Here is a 12,975-nt window from a genome sequence, read left to right on the forward strand (position 1 = left end):
ACACACGCACAGACAGGTATATATACACAGATACACCTATAGACGCACAAACACAGAGACGCACAGATACCACACACACAGACACACACATACACACACCCACAGACGCACACAAAGATACTACACACAGAAACACACACCCATAGACACACCAGGATACACATACACAGATACACCACTTGTAGACACACAGAAACACATACCCATAGGCACACACACACACACACACACACAGGTATATATACACAGATACACCTATAGACACACAAACACAGAGATGCACAGATACCACACACACAAACACAGATACACACACCCACAGACGCACAGAGATACCATACACAGAAACACACCCACAGACACACACATACACACACAGAGGATAGGCTGGGAGTGGAGGGTTGCTCCTGGCCCAGCCAAGTGAGCGCCGGCCAGCCTGCTGCCCTCCACGGCCAAGAGCAGGTGCACCCCAGCGGTAAGCACTTCCTGTTCCAGGCCACCCACACACCGTGGCAGGGTGACTTGTCATCTCATCAGCTTTCTCTAAAAGACTTTCCAACTTTCTTCATAAGCTTCGCTTCCCGTTCAGCTGCTGGCCCAGTAGGCAACTGCGAGGCCATGAGGGGCACGGCCCCGGGTCAGACTGCCCACTCAAGAGCCACCTCCACAGTTGCTGGCTAAACAATCGTCTCTGTCCCTGCTTTCCCCTCTGCGAAATGGGAACAATGCATGGACCCCCTTCATAAGAGTTATCAGGAGAGTACGTGAGAGAATTGATGTAAAAATGTTGCGTTAGAGCTCAATTATTATTATTTCTGTTTTTTCCTGATTACAATGAAAATGTGGTGTTCCAACCAGCAAGTCTTTGAGGAAAGGCCAGTGCCGTATGCTGCTTCTGGTCTCGGACGTGTCACGCTCCTGACGCCTGTCTGGGGAGTCGGTGGGAATAGGGTCAGACTCGTTCAGCTTGAGGCTTGCTGGGATTCCCGTGTGCACCCAGGCTGCAGAGGGCACAGGACGGTGCTGGTCTCGCCAGGTGTGGCCTGTGCCCATCAGGAGCAGCACCAGCATCTTTCAGCTCCTCACACCCCAACAGCCCTAAAAACCCATCACCTCAGCCCGGGGATTTCCATTTTACATTTGTACAGCTGGGCCTTCTTCCGTCTGAACTGTTCCAAGGTACAGTCTGCTATTTTGGCCCTCTGTTTAATAAATAAATAAGTACGCTGTGGCTCACGCCTGTAATCCCAGCACTTTGGGAGGCCGAGACGGGCGAATCACGAGGTCAGGAGATCCAGACCATCCTGGCTAACACGGTGAAACCCCGTCTCTACTAAAAAATACAAAAAATTAGCCGGGTGAGGTGGCGGGCGCCTGTAGTCCCAGCTACTCGGGAGGCTGAGGCAGGAGAATGGTGTGAACCCGGGAGGTGGAGCTTGCAGTGAGCTGAGATCCGGTCACTGCACTCCAGCCTGGGTGACAGCGTGAGACTCCGTCTCAAAAAAAAAAATAAAATAAAATAAAATAAATAAATAAATAAATAAGTAGATGAAAAGGTAACTTAGAAGCAGTTACTCCCTGTCCCTTTCAAACCTCCCCAGTGTGACCTCGGCCTCCCTCCCCTCCTCTGGGCTCACTCTGGTTTCATGGATGACCAGGAGTTGATGCACCCGTGATGTGAATCCTGACAGCAGGTGTGTCCTCACTGATTAATTCTCACCTCATGTATGTTCCTGGGGGTCTTTATTGTAAATAATACCATGATATAAACTTTTTTTTTTTGAGACGGAGTCTCGCTCTGTCGCCCCCAGTGGCGGGATCTCGGCTCACTGCAAGCTCCGCTTCCCAGGTTCACGCCATTCTCCCGCCTCAGCCTCCGGAGTAGCTGGGACTACAGGCGCCCGCCACCACGCCCGGCTAATTTCTTTTTTTCGTATTTTTAGTAGAGACGGGGTTTCACCGTGTTAGCCAGGATGGTCTCGATCTCTTGACTTTGTGATCCGCCCGCCTCGGCCTCCCAAAGTGCTGCGATTACAGGCTTGAGCCACCGTGCCCAGCCAATATAAACTTTTTTACGCAAAAAAGCAAAAAGCTTTCCCTGTGTTTAAGGTTATGTCCTTAGGATATCCTTTCAACAATGAAATTACCAGGTCAAAACCTTGCAGTTTTTGTTTTACTTATTTTTTGTTTTACTCATAAAAGTAAGGTAGCTTATTGGGAAAATAGAAAAAAGTCTTGAAAAAATTAAAAAGCATCACAATTTCATCACTCAAAGACAAAATGGATTTTGGCGAATTTTTTCTAGGACCTCTGTTTTTTTGTTTGTGTTAAGAGACACGCTTTCTCTGTCACCCAGGCTGGAGAGCAAACAGTGGTGCAGTCATAGCTCACTGCGGCTTCAACCTCACGAGCTCAAGCAACCCCTCCCACCTCAGCCTCCCAAGTAGCTGGGACTACAGGCAGGTGCCACCATGCTGGGAAATTTTTTCTTTTCTTAACTTTTTGTAGAGATGGGGGTCTCACTCTGTTGTCCAGGCTGGTCTCAAACTCCTAGACTCCCCCCACTCAGCCTCTCAAAGCACTGGGATTACAGGCGTGAACCACTGCACCTGGCCAGACCTCTAATCTTAATAGGTCACGTCACTAATTTTTTTTTTTTTTTTTGATATGGAGTCTTGCAATACCCAGGCTGGAGTGCAGCGGTGTGATCTTGGCTCACTACAACCTCCACTTCCCGGGTTCAAGTGATTCTCCTGCCTCAGCTTCCCAAGTAGCTGAGACTACAGGTGTGCGCCACCACTCCCAGCTAATTTTTTTTTTTTTTTTGAGGTGGAGCCTTGGCCCCGTTGCCCAGGCTGGAGTGCAATGGCGTGATTTCGGCTCCCTGCAACCTCCACCTCCCAGGTTCAAGCAACTTTCCTGCCTCAGCCTCCCGAGTAGCTGGGATTACAGGCATGCACCACCACCCCTGGCTAATTTTTTGTATCTTTAGTAGAAATGAGGGTTCACCATGTTGGCCAGGCTGGTCTTGAACTCCTGACCTCGTGATCTACCCGCCTCGGCCTCCCAACCTGCTTGGGTTATAGGCGTGAGCCACTGCACCTGGCCAAATTTTGTATTTTTAGTAGAGACAAGGTTTTGCCATATTGGCCAGGCTGGTCTTAAACTCCTGACATCAGGTGATCCGCCTGCCTTGGCCTCCTAAAGTGCTGGGATTATGGGTGTGAGCCATCACACTCGGCCCATGTCACTAATTTGTGTTGGTTTTAAATTCAGTTTCTTGGCCAGGCTTGGTGGCTCATTCCTGTAATCCGAGCACTTTGGGAGGCTGAGGCAGGAGGATCGCTTGAGCCCAGGAGTTTGAGACCAGCCTAGGTAACATAGCGAGACCCTTTAAAAAATAATAATAATAAAATAAATTCAGTTTAAAAAGAAAATAGTTTATTTTAAAAATAAAATTCAGTTCCTGTTTCTAGAGTGTTAGGAAACATTAATTAAAAGCATTCCATCATTCAGATAGCTAATGTGAAGTATTAAGTAATACCCCTAGTATTTCTGCTTTTCCTAGAACCTAATCAGAGGTGTTACTCGTTAGATGCTTGCACGTGATCCTCTAATGATCCTCTAAAATATTTCCTGTTCCTGCATTGGAATACCACGACCTCATCATAGAATGGCCAGTTTCCGGAGAAACTATATATAAAAATTAAAGCTTAAGCACAAAGAGTATTACTCAGTTTAGTCTCACTTAGTTAAAAATTGTATTGGTCATTGAGTCACTAGATCCAGTATGTTTGTTCTCTTCACTTGGCAATTTGTTAGAATGGCTAACTTAGTAACTTAGTAGTTAACAAAGCGAATCAGCTTAGTCGGCTTCCTGTTGGTTTAAAACGATCCTGCATGCCTTCACAATTAACTTCTTTGTGTATCTCATGGTTTCCTAAGTGTTCTCAAAAAACAAGTTAATGATATACAGCAATGTATATTATTTGAACAAGCAGTTTGTTTTTCAAAATTAGAAGCCATTCTTCCTTATTGGAGATTGCTACAACTCTGCGTCATGAGAGGGAAGTGCCTGCCACCCCCACGGGCCAGGCGGGCTGGGTGGCAGGTGGAAGTGGGTAGGGCTGTGTTTCATGCTGAGTAGGTTATGTGCAAAACACACTTTTGACTCCAAAAAAGCATTTTCTTTTCTTGGCAGGGGGCCGGGGGGACAGAGCGTAGTGGTGCAATCTCGGCTCATTACCACCTCTGCCTCCCAGGCTCAGGTGACCCTCCCCGCTCAGCCACCCAAGGAGCTGGGGCCACAGGCAAGAGCCACTACGCCTGGCTAATTTTTGTCTTTTTTGTAGAGATGGGGTTTTGCTGTGTTGCCCAGGCTGGTCTTGAACTCAGGCTCAAACAATTCAATCTCCCCACATCGGCCTCCTAAAGTGCTTACAGATGTGAACCACCTCACCCAGTCCCCGCCCGATAAGAGCATTTTAAGAGGTGACAGGGCTGGCAGGGTGTAGTGGCTCACACCTGTAATTCCAGCACTTTGGGAGGTTGAGGCAGGCGGATCACCGTCAGTCAGGAGATCGAGACCATCCTGGCTAACAGTGAAACCCCGTCTCTACTAAAAATACAAAAAACATTAGCCAGGCATGATGGCACGTGCCTGGCCGACAGAACGAGACTCCGTCTCAAAGAAAAAGAAAAAAGAAAAGAGAGAAAGAAAAAACAATGATCTAGGCATGGTGGTGGGCACCTGTAATTCCAGCTACTCAGGAGGCTAAGGCAGTAGAATCGCTTGAACCTGGGAGGCGGAGGTTGCAGTGAGCCAAGATCGTGCCACTGCACTCCAGCCTGGGTGACAGAACAAGACTGTCTCAAAAAAAAGGTGTGACAGGGCATCTTATGTGTGGGGTGTGTATTCACAATGAGAGAGTGCAAACTATACATTCTTCCTTTCAATGCATTTTTTAATTGAAAAGTATTCAGTTTATGTCACTTGATATAAACTGGTATTGAGACAAGGATGGCAGTCTGCTTGTTTGTTTGTTTTGAGACAGAGTCTCGCTCTGTCACCCAAGCTGGAGTGCAGTGGTGTGAGCTTGGCTCGCTAAAACATCCACCTCCCAGGTTCAAGCAATTCTCCTGCTTCAGTCTCCCAAGAAGCTGGGATTATAGGTGTTTGCCACCACGCCTGGCCAATTTCTGTATTTTTAGTAGAGACAGGGTTTCACCATGTCGGCCAGCCTGGTCTCCAACTCCTGACCTCAGGTGATCCTCCTGCCTCAGCCTCCCAAAGTGCTGGGATTACAAAGGTGAACCACTGTGCCCAGCCTAAGGATGGCAGTTTGTCTGTCCTGCTAGGGTGATCATTGTGTTGCCTTGACTGATTGGTTGTTGTGGGAAACAAGAGATTCTGTAGCCATAAACTTTCTGTGTCTGTGGTTTTTATTTTCTGTGTGGTTGATTTGTTTTGGTAGACTTTTTAATACTTGTTGCACAACAGTTCTAAACAAACTAATTCATTTGCTTTAACGAAGTCAGAACTTATGCAGTCAGACCTTCTACATGCTTCTGTTTGTCCCTAAGAATGACTTCCTGTTCCTGGGTGAGGTGTCCCTGGGCTTCCATGGGATGAGGTCAGACAGGAGGGTGAAAGTGGGCACCAGAGTGGCCTTTGGCATGACAACCTCTGCTCTCCTTGCAGACCGTTCCCCAGCCCACCCCACCCCACTCAGCCGCTCAGCCTCCCTCAGTTACCCAGACCGCACGGACATCTCAACTGCATCCGCCTTGGCAGGCAGCAGCAACCAGTTCGGCAGCTCCGTCCTGGGCCAGTACATCTCTGACTTCAGCGTCCGGGCCCTCGTGGACTTGCAGTACATCAAGGTGAGTGCCCCACCGCCTTGTCTGGGCAGTGCCATCTTCTGCTCAGGAATCAGCTACTACTTTCATCCACCAAACCCAGCATGGTGGGCCCAAACCTGAGATGCCTTTTTCTTCTGGAGACAGGACCTGGCTCTGTTGCCCAGGCTGGAATGCGGTGGTGTGATCATAGCCTACTCCAGCCTTGACCTCCTGGGCTGAAGGATTCCTCCCACCTCATCCTCCTGAGTAGCTGGGACTACAGGTGTGCATGTGGCTCTGGGTTTTTTTTTTTCCTTATAGAGATGGGGTCTCACTGTGTTGCCCGGGTTGGCTTGAGACTCCTGGGCTCCAGCGATCCGCCCGCCTCAGCCTCCCAAAGCGCTGGGATTACAGGTATGAGCCACCATGCCCGGCCCTGAGGTGCCTTCTCCTCTTGATCGTGCACCTTGTTCTTCGTAAGGGCTTCCAGAGACCCTGACTGGTCGTGTTCTCTCTCAACTCACAGCCTCAATCCTGGCCCTGTTTCTCCAGGCCTGGTGATAGGGTCTGCCTCCCAGCCCCTCTCTCCATGAACTCATCCCTTCCTCATGCAGATCACTCGGCAGCAGTACCAGAACGGGCTGCTGGCCTCACGCATGGAGAACAGCCCTCAGTTTCCCATAGACGGGTGCACCACCCACATGGAGAACCTGGCCGAGAAGTCTGAGCTGCCCGTGGTGGATGAGACCACGACTCTTCTCAACGAGCGTAACTCCTTGCTGCACAAAGCCTCCCACGAGAGTGCCATCTGACAGGAGGGCCCGGGGCCCCCCGCCTACCCTGCGGGGGCCTCCCCAGTGGGCCCACATGAAGAGAGGGAACCTGTTAGTCCAGAAAGGTTGCAGATAGATAGCCTGTCTGACTGAGCAGCCAGATGGCCCCCAGCCTGTGGGGGATCTGGCCTCTGCCAGGGACCTCTGAGTAGCTCTGAGGTGGCACTGTCCAGCCCTGGATAGATGGGGCAGTGGGCCAGCTACCATGAGCAAAGGCTGTTTTTTTACTGAGAGTATTTCTAAACTAGGCTCATCGCTCTTCTTTTTAAATATAATTTTGGGAAGGGAAGACAGGGTTAAGGAACTTTATTAAAAAAAATTTTTTTTTTCCTAAAAACTATAAAAGAAGAAGGGTTTCTTGTCCTGGTAAGCAATGGACATGATCTGCTCCCAGCCATGGCCTTCCAGCTTGTGTCCCTGACTGAGGGAGCTCTCCCTTCCCCCTCCTCTTCCTCCTCCGGAGGTGGGATCCCAGAGCCTGCTGGCGGAGGCTCGTCTCTTGGAAGGAAGACAGCTCTTCACAGGAAGCAAAGAACCAACTGGCATGGAGATCAGCTGCCTGGGCACCTGCGCAGTAGCTTGTCTGACAATGCGGAGGCCAGGAGCTCCTGGGTAGCTGTGATCAGGGACATGATAATCCGAGCTATGGAGAGGAGCACATCTGCTGTCAACCGCTGTACCCAGAAATCTCCTAGAACTCTGCCGACAGCCTCTCCTGGTGAGTCAGGACTCGGCTGAGGACAGACACATCCCCCCCCCAGCCTCCCATCCAGCCCTTTGGACAACTGGCCCCTTCGTGACGGGGCAGACTCAAGTGTTAGGCAGGGTCTCAGGCCTTCGATTGCTCACCCCTGCTCCCCAGGCCCTGCCGTCACTGTTACCAAAGGTTCCCCCTCGGCAGGAGGGCATCTACGTTGGAGGTGACTTGTCTAGGTTCTTCCTTTTGGTTCCGGGAGGAACTGTCAGTCATCGGCATCTGCGTTGTTAGCAGTCAGTACCACCCCCGCCCCACAATGAGAGTCAAAGCTGACTTGTTGACTGAAGCCTTTTCCCCAGATTCCTTATTTCGAATCCCCAAGAGGACGTGTGGGAAGCCACGGAAGCAGGTTCTTTATGTCCTTTCCTCTGCGGCTGGCAAGGCTCACCTGGCCTTATCCACCCCCTTATGGAACCTCAGGAGAGGACAGCTCCTCCTAAAGGCATGCAGCTTGCAACCCTGCTTTCTCACAGGCGTGATCCTAGTGTGAGAGGTCGTCCTGCCCTTGCTGAAGTTAGTAGTACTGTACCAAGAGCTCTGCCCCCATGTGAATTGCTACCCTGGCGCCTCTTCCCTGGGGCTGAATCAGGCCCTGCTGCAGAACTCCAGGTTTCCCAGAGTCGGGGAGGCTGTGGGACCAAGGTCCCTGTTGGCCCTTCTGCTGGGTGCAGCAGGAGCTGGGTCCTGAGAGCCTGGCCAGTGAAACTGCAGGCCTTCCACCTGAGTATTATTTATTCACTCCTTTCCTCACCCCAAGTGCCCTGCTCTCCAGGTGCCTAGAGAATCCTAACTCTTAGGACCAGGGATTGTCTTGCACCAAGTATGCCTACCCTGGCCAGTCTGAGGTCTCCTAGCCATAGAACTGACTCCTGGACGCCTGGAGAGAAGGTGGTGACACCCGTGGGTTCTCAACTTTAAGGAAAAAAGACACCAGACTTTTGTTCCCTATTGGGGGAAAGCCCTTAGTCTTCTCCAGGAGCAGCTTGCTCCCAAGTCCTTTTGGAAGCTGGCAGAGCTGTACTCCTGACAGCCTGACTGCCAGGTGGAGCAAAAGACGTTGGTGGGGGTGTGGGAAGCAAAAGGGGCAGGTGTACACACCTCCACAGTGACCTCTGTGCACACGGTTACCGCCAACTGGCTGACCCTCCTCTTCCCTGGTCCATTGATCATCCCTTCTCACAGAGGGTCATCATTATTTCCAAATACTGTTGGTCTGATGACTTCCTCTTCCCAGTGCAATTTTTCACTTCCTATTTCAACCTCTGGTTCCTGGGATGAGCCATACCCTGGAACTGTCCTGCCCGCTGTGTCTTCCGTGTAAGGGAGACCTTTGCAAATGGCATCCAAATGGGTAGGCAGGTCACAGCCGCCGTATTTATTTTGCATAATATTTTAATTTGTATATTTTTGTGATTTACTTTGGCGTTATGAGTTTGACTCTCGGGGAGTTTTGTTGTTATGACTCTTGTGTCTTTTGTCACAAAACAATGATAATATTTGCTAAAGGATATATGGAATTTATTTTTGATTGGTAATAAAAAATGAAATATGTATAAATCCTGGTGAGTCTACAACTTGCCTTTTTGTTCTGTCGCTATTTAGTGTGTTGTCGAGATAAAAGTGGCTGTGGCTGGCTGTCTCTTGTGATGGGGCAAGGGGCAATAAAGGATTCCAGGACCATTCAGCAGTGAGATGCAGTCGGAAATGGAGTTTCTAAATAGAGTCAAGGCTGTCATCACAGGAGAGGGTCGTGGCTGCTGGCAGACATATAGGACAGATGTGCTCAGCTGCCATGAGCATGAGTCCTGTGAAACAGACCCCACAGGGCCCTTGGCTTGTGAGTACTGGAAGGGCAGTGGGCTTCAGCAAATTGCCCCTCTTTCCTACCCATGGGACCAAAAGAAGCTGGATCCGAAAGTATGAGTAATACTGTTTTATAACATGCAGCTCCCTCTTCGTCCACACTTACAGGCTGCTTGTGGTTTCAAAGTTGGAGTGCTCATCCCTTGAGGGACCTGAGTTCCGTCACTATACCCACTCGAAGTCGCAGCTCTGCAGGGGACTCCTGTGGTGCTGTATAGCTGCTGCAGGCCGGCTTGTGCGACTCAGTGTGCTGAGACCAGGGGCTCCAAGCATGCAAAGTTTAATGGAGTAGACAGACTGGGGGCATCTAGGTAGGCAACAAAGAGAAGAGGATATTCCAGATAAAAGGGGTACACAGGCAAACATTTGTGTATAGGGCAAGATTTGTAAATTATCTTCATCCATCTGTTCCACACGTTTAAGCCCCTATCGCATGCCAGGTACTACCAACCCCTGTGTGAATTTAGTGAAGAACCTCCCCACCACCCCAAGGGGGACATTTGCTGTCTCCGTGACCTGGGACACGTCTCCTAAGTCTTGATGAGGCTCACCCCTTATTTCATTTAAGCCTCAGTTCAAATGCCATCTCCTTGAGAAGCCTTCCCTGATTAGCCCATCTCAATCAGCATCGCCCCAGCATCTGTCTCTTGATCTTGCCTTTTTCCCTCCATAGCACTTACTACCAGATATTAAAATATAGACGTTGGTATTTTCTATTGTCCTTGCACTAGAATCTATCCCCACAAGGGTAGGGACTTAATTTTATTCCCACTACAGTCCCGATACTAGAACAGTACCTGGTACATTGCAGGGACTCAGTGCAGGAAATACTCGTTGAATGAGTAAGTGAATACATGTTACAATAGGGGATGTACTGGATGATGTGGGGAGAGCACATAGCTCGATTAACCTTGAACCAACCTAGTCAAGAAGGTCAAGGAAGATCACTCGGAGGGAGCAGCATATGAGCCAAGGCTTGAGAGATAAGCAGGAAGTAGCCAGTGGGTTTAAAACTCAAGAATAAATATTTAGATATAACATGGAAATGTCTTGATCCAAAAGAACACTAAGGAAAATGGCCCAGGGAGGGCCAACAATGGTCTGAAGGTCAAGTGGCTATGTCTCCATTGATGCCAACAAGGGGTGGGGTAAAGAATGGCACAGCCACAGGAGAAGCTGGTGAAGGACTGTCGAGGCCTCTACTGCAAATGGAAAACCACTCCAGGAGCAGGTTTGCGTGCCCCATACTGGATTGTTTTGTATCTTTGTGTACTGACCATTTAAGTGACCACTTACGTTTTCCAAGTTTGATCCAATTTTCTTCTACCTGAAGCTTTACTCCCAGAAAGTTAGTTATAGGTTGGTGGTTTTCCAAGGAAGCCTGAGACAAGGAAAAAGTAACATGTCAAAGATGAGAGCTCTGTCTCTAAATCCACGGGGAGTTTCTCCTGGCTTTCCTCTGGAACCATTCTTTGTTAATGACTCTTCAGGCACATGACTCATTTCTTTTTCTTTTTTTTTTTTTTTTTTTTTGAGATGGAGTCTCGCTCTGTTGCCCAGCCTGGAGTGCAGTGGCGCGATCTCGGCTCACTGCAAGCTCCGCCTCCCGGGTTTACGCCATTCTCCTGCCTCAGCCTCCCGAGTAGCTGGGATTACAGGCGCACGCCACCTCACCCGGCTAGTTTTTGTATTTTTTAGTAGAGACGGGGTTTCACCGTGTTAGCCAGGATGGTCTCGATCTCCTGACCTCGTGATCCGCCCGTCTCGGCCTCCCAAAGTGCTGGGATTACAGGCTTGAGCCACCGCGCCCGGCCAACATGACTCATTTCAAGCATGTCATCCATTCTCTTTCAATGTCAGTATTTTATCTTGACTTGGAGACAGAAGTGAGAACTAAAGGAGCTGAATCTATTGTAATGTTTGCACTTTTGTTTTTTCTTCAGAGGCATGATGATGATCCAGTGGAAAGGCCCAGTAACATCTGTATTGCTTCTGCTGGCGGCTTTACTCTGTAATCTGCAAAAGTAAGGTAAACTCAAAGGGCACAGACCATCATCTGGATAATGAAAACTGGAGCGCACAGAGATGCCCCATTGGCCTGGTCACAGCTCTGGGTTTACAATGCAGAAGAGACACTATTACCATCTTCTAAAAATACACTATTATCTTTTTTTTTTTTTTGAGACGGAGTCTTGCTCTGTCGCCCAGGCTGGAGTGCAGTGGCACGATCTTGGCTCACCACAACCTCTGCCTCCCGGGTTCATGCCATTCTCCTGCCTCAGCCTCCCGAGTAGCTGGGACTACAGGCTCTCGCCACCACGCCAGGCTAATTTTTTGTATTTTTAGTAGAGCTGGGGTTTCACGTGTTAGCCAGGATGGTCTCGATCTCCTGACCTCGTGATCCGCCCGCCTCGGCCTCCCAAAGTGCTGAGATTACAGGCGTGAGCCACCGCACCCGGCCCACTAGTACCATCTTTTAAAAAGTTTTTTACAAAGTCTTTTCCTTTGGCCATTCACCACCAGCTTACTTAATTTTTTTTTTTTTTTTTTTGCACATTACTTTCCACACAAGTTTTACTTTGTGGCCACAATGTGCATACTTTATTTGAATGTTACTTTCATGACATAGCAAATTGTTTCTATAGTTTTTATAAAGGTCATTTAAAATGACATGCGCAGTAAGTCAAAGTCTTCCTGTGCTAGGAAATTTGAAAAAACAAAAGTGTAGAGAAAAATACAAAAATTACTGAATCTGAACATCTACAGAGAAGTGTTAGCATCTGGTCTGTTTCCTTCCAATCACAGACAGATCATATCTAATGGGTAAAGAACCTTCCATACTGTCAACAGACCACACTGTCTTCTAAAATCAATTCACCAGTGCGGATCCTCTGGAATAGATCTTGTGAGTCCCGAGGTGGTACTTTCCTCCCAGCGGCGAGCTATGAGAAGTGGAATCACCAGAGGTAGTCATTCCGTAGACAGAACTGCCGCCTCCCTGCGTGGCTGCGATGCTGACCTGGGTGGCAGGCCGGGGGCGCCGGAACCCAGCACGCACACTAAGTCGGTCCGAGCTCCGCTCTGCTCCTGTAAGATACTAACAACCTGAGGTAGCTGTCCAGACTCAAGGCGGTAGTGATTTTGTGTGTCTGCGTGTTTATCGCGGGGTCCGCAGCGGGACCGCAGGGGCTGTGTCCGACGTCCCCAGACCTCCAGCAGGGTCCGGAGCGATGAACATCTTCCATCAACTTCACCTCCGGGCGCTCGGTCACTGGTTCTTACTTCAGCCCTCTTAGCACCGTAGGTCGGCGCGTCGAAAACCTTTCTGGCACCCGGTGGTCTTTCCTAAGAAAAAGGCACATCTCTCGCACATTTAACTCTCCGTCCGGTCTTTAACTTCAGGCGCGCCAGGACCCGAGGTTCTTCCGAGCGGCAGCTCCGCTCCAGAGCCGGGCACTTCCCAGAGCATTGGCGCGGCCTCCGGGCGCGGGGGACAGCCGGGCGCCGCGCGCGGGCCGAGGACAGCCGGGCTGGGGAGGCCCTGCCCGCCGCCCCGCGTTCTCCCGGCCACGGCCACCCCGCGCATCCGGAGCTGCCGCAGACCCGGCCGGGCCCAGAGCCCCACGCCCCCGGCCCGCCCCTAGCGGCCGCTTGTTTACTCCCCGGCGCAGCCTAGTCCGA

General features: G+C 50.0%; 1 protein-coding gene and 1 long non-coding RNA gene across 7 annotated transcripts in view; one reads left to right on the plus strand and one right to left on the minus strand.

Moving 5' to 3' along the window:
* CNNM4 (cyclin and CBS domain divalent metal cation transport mediator 4) overlaps positions 1–8,988 on the plus strand; it is a 61,586-nt gene extending 52,598 nt beyond the window's left edge. For 4 of the 6 annotated variants that reach the window (XM_005575004.5, XM_005575003.5, XM_045368805.3 and 1 more), the window contains 2 exons: positions 5,702–5,883; positions 6,456–8,988. In XM_005575004.5, coding sequence (XP_005575061.4) covers positions 5,702–5,883; positions 6,456–6,653 — 380 coding nt within the window. In that variant the 3' untranslated portion in view covers positions 6,654–8,988. Of the gene's footprint in view, positions 1–858; positions 1,180–5,701; positions 5,884–6,455 lie in introns of those variants that run through there. The other 2 variants (XM_074011007.1, XM_074011006.1) reach the window with 2 other exon arrangements.
* LOC102127402 (uncharacterized) lies at positions 8,928–12,943 on the minus strand. Its single transcript, XR_283023.5, has 2 exons — positions 10,591–12,943; positions 8,928–9,601 (listed from the first exon to the last, which is right to left on the minus strand). It is a non-coding gene; the product is annotated as an uncharacterized lncRNA (long non-coding RNA).
* Positions 12,944–12,975: the final 32 nt, after the last annotated feature.

The sequence above is a fragment of the Macaca fascicularis genome, chromosome 13, assembly GCF_037993035.2.
Source record: "Macaca fascicularis isolate 582-1 chromosome 13, T2T-MFA8v1.1".
In the NCBI taxonomy this organism is placed as follows: Eukaryota; Metazoa; Chordata; class Mammalia; order Primates; family Cercopithecidae; genus Macaca; species Macaca fascicularis.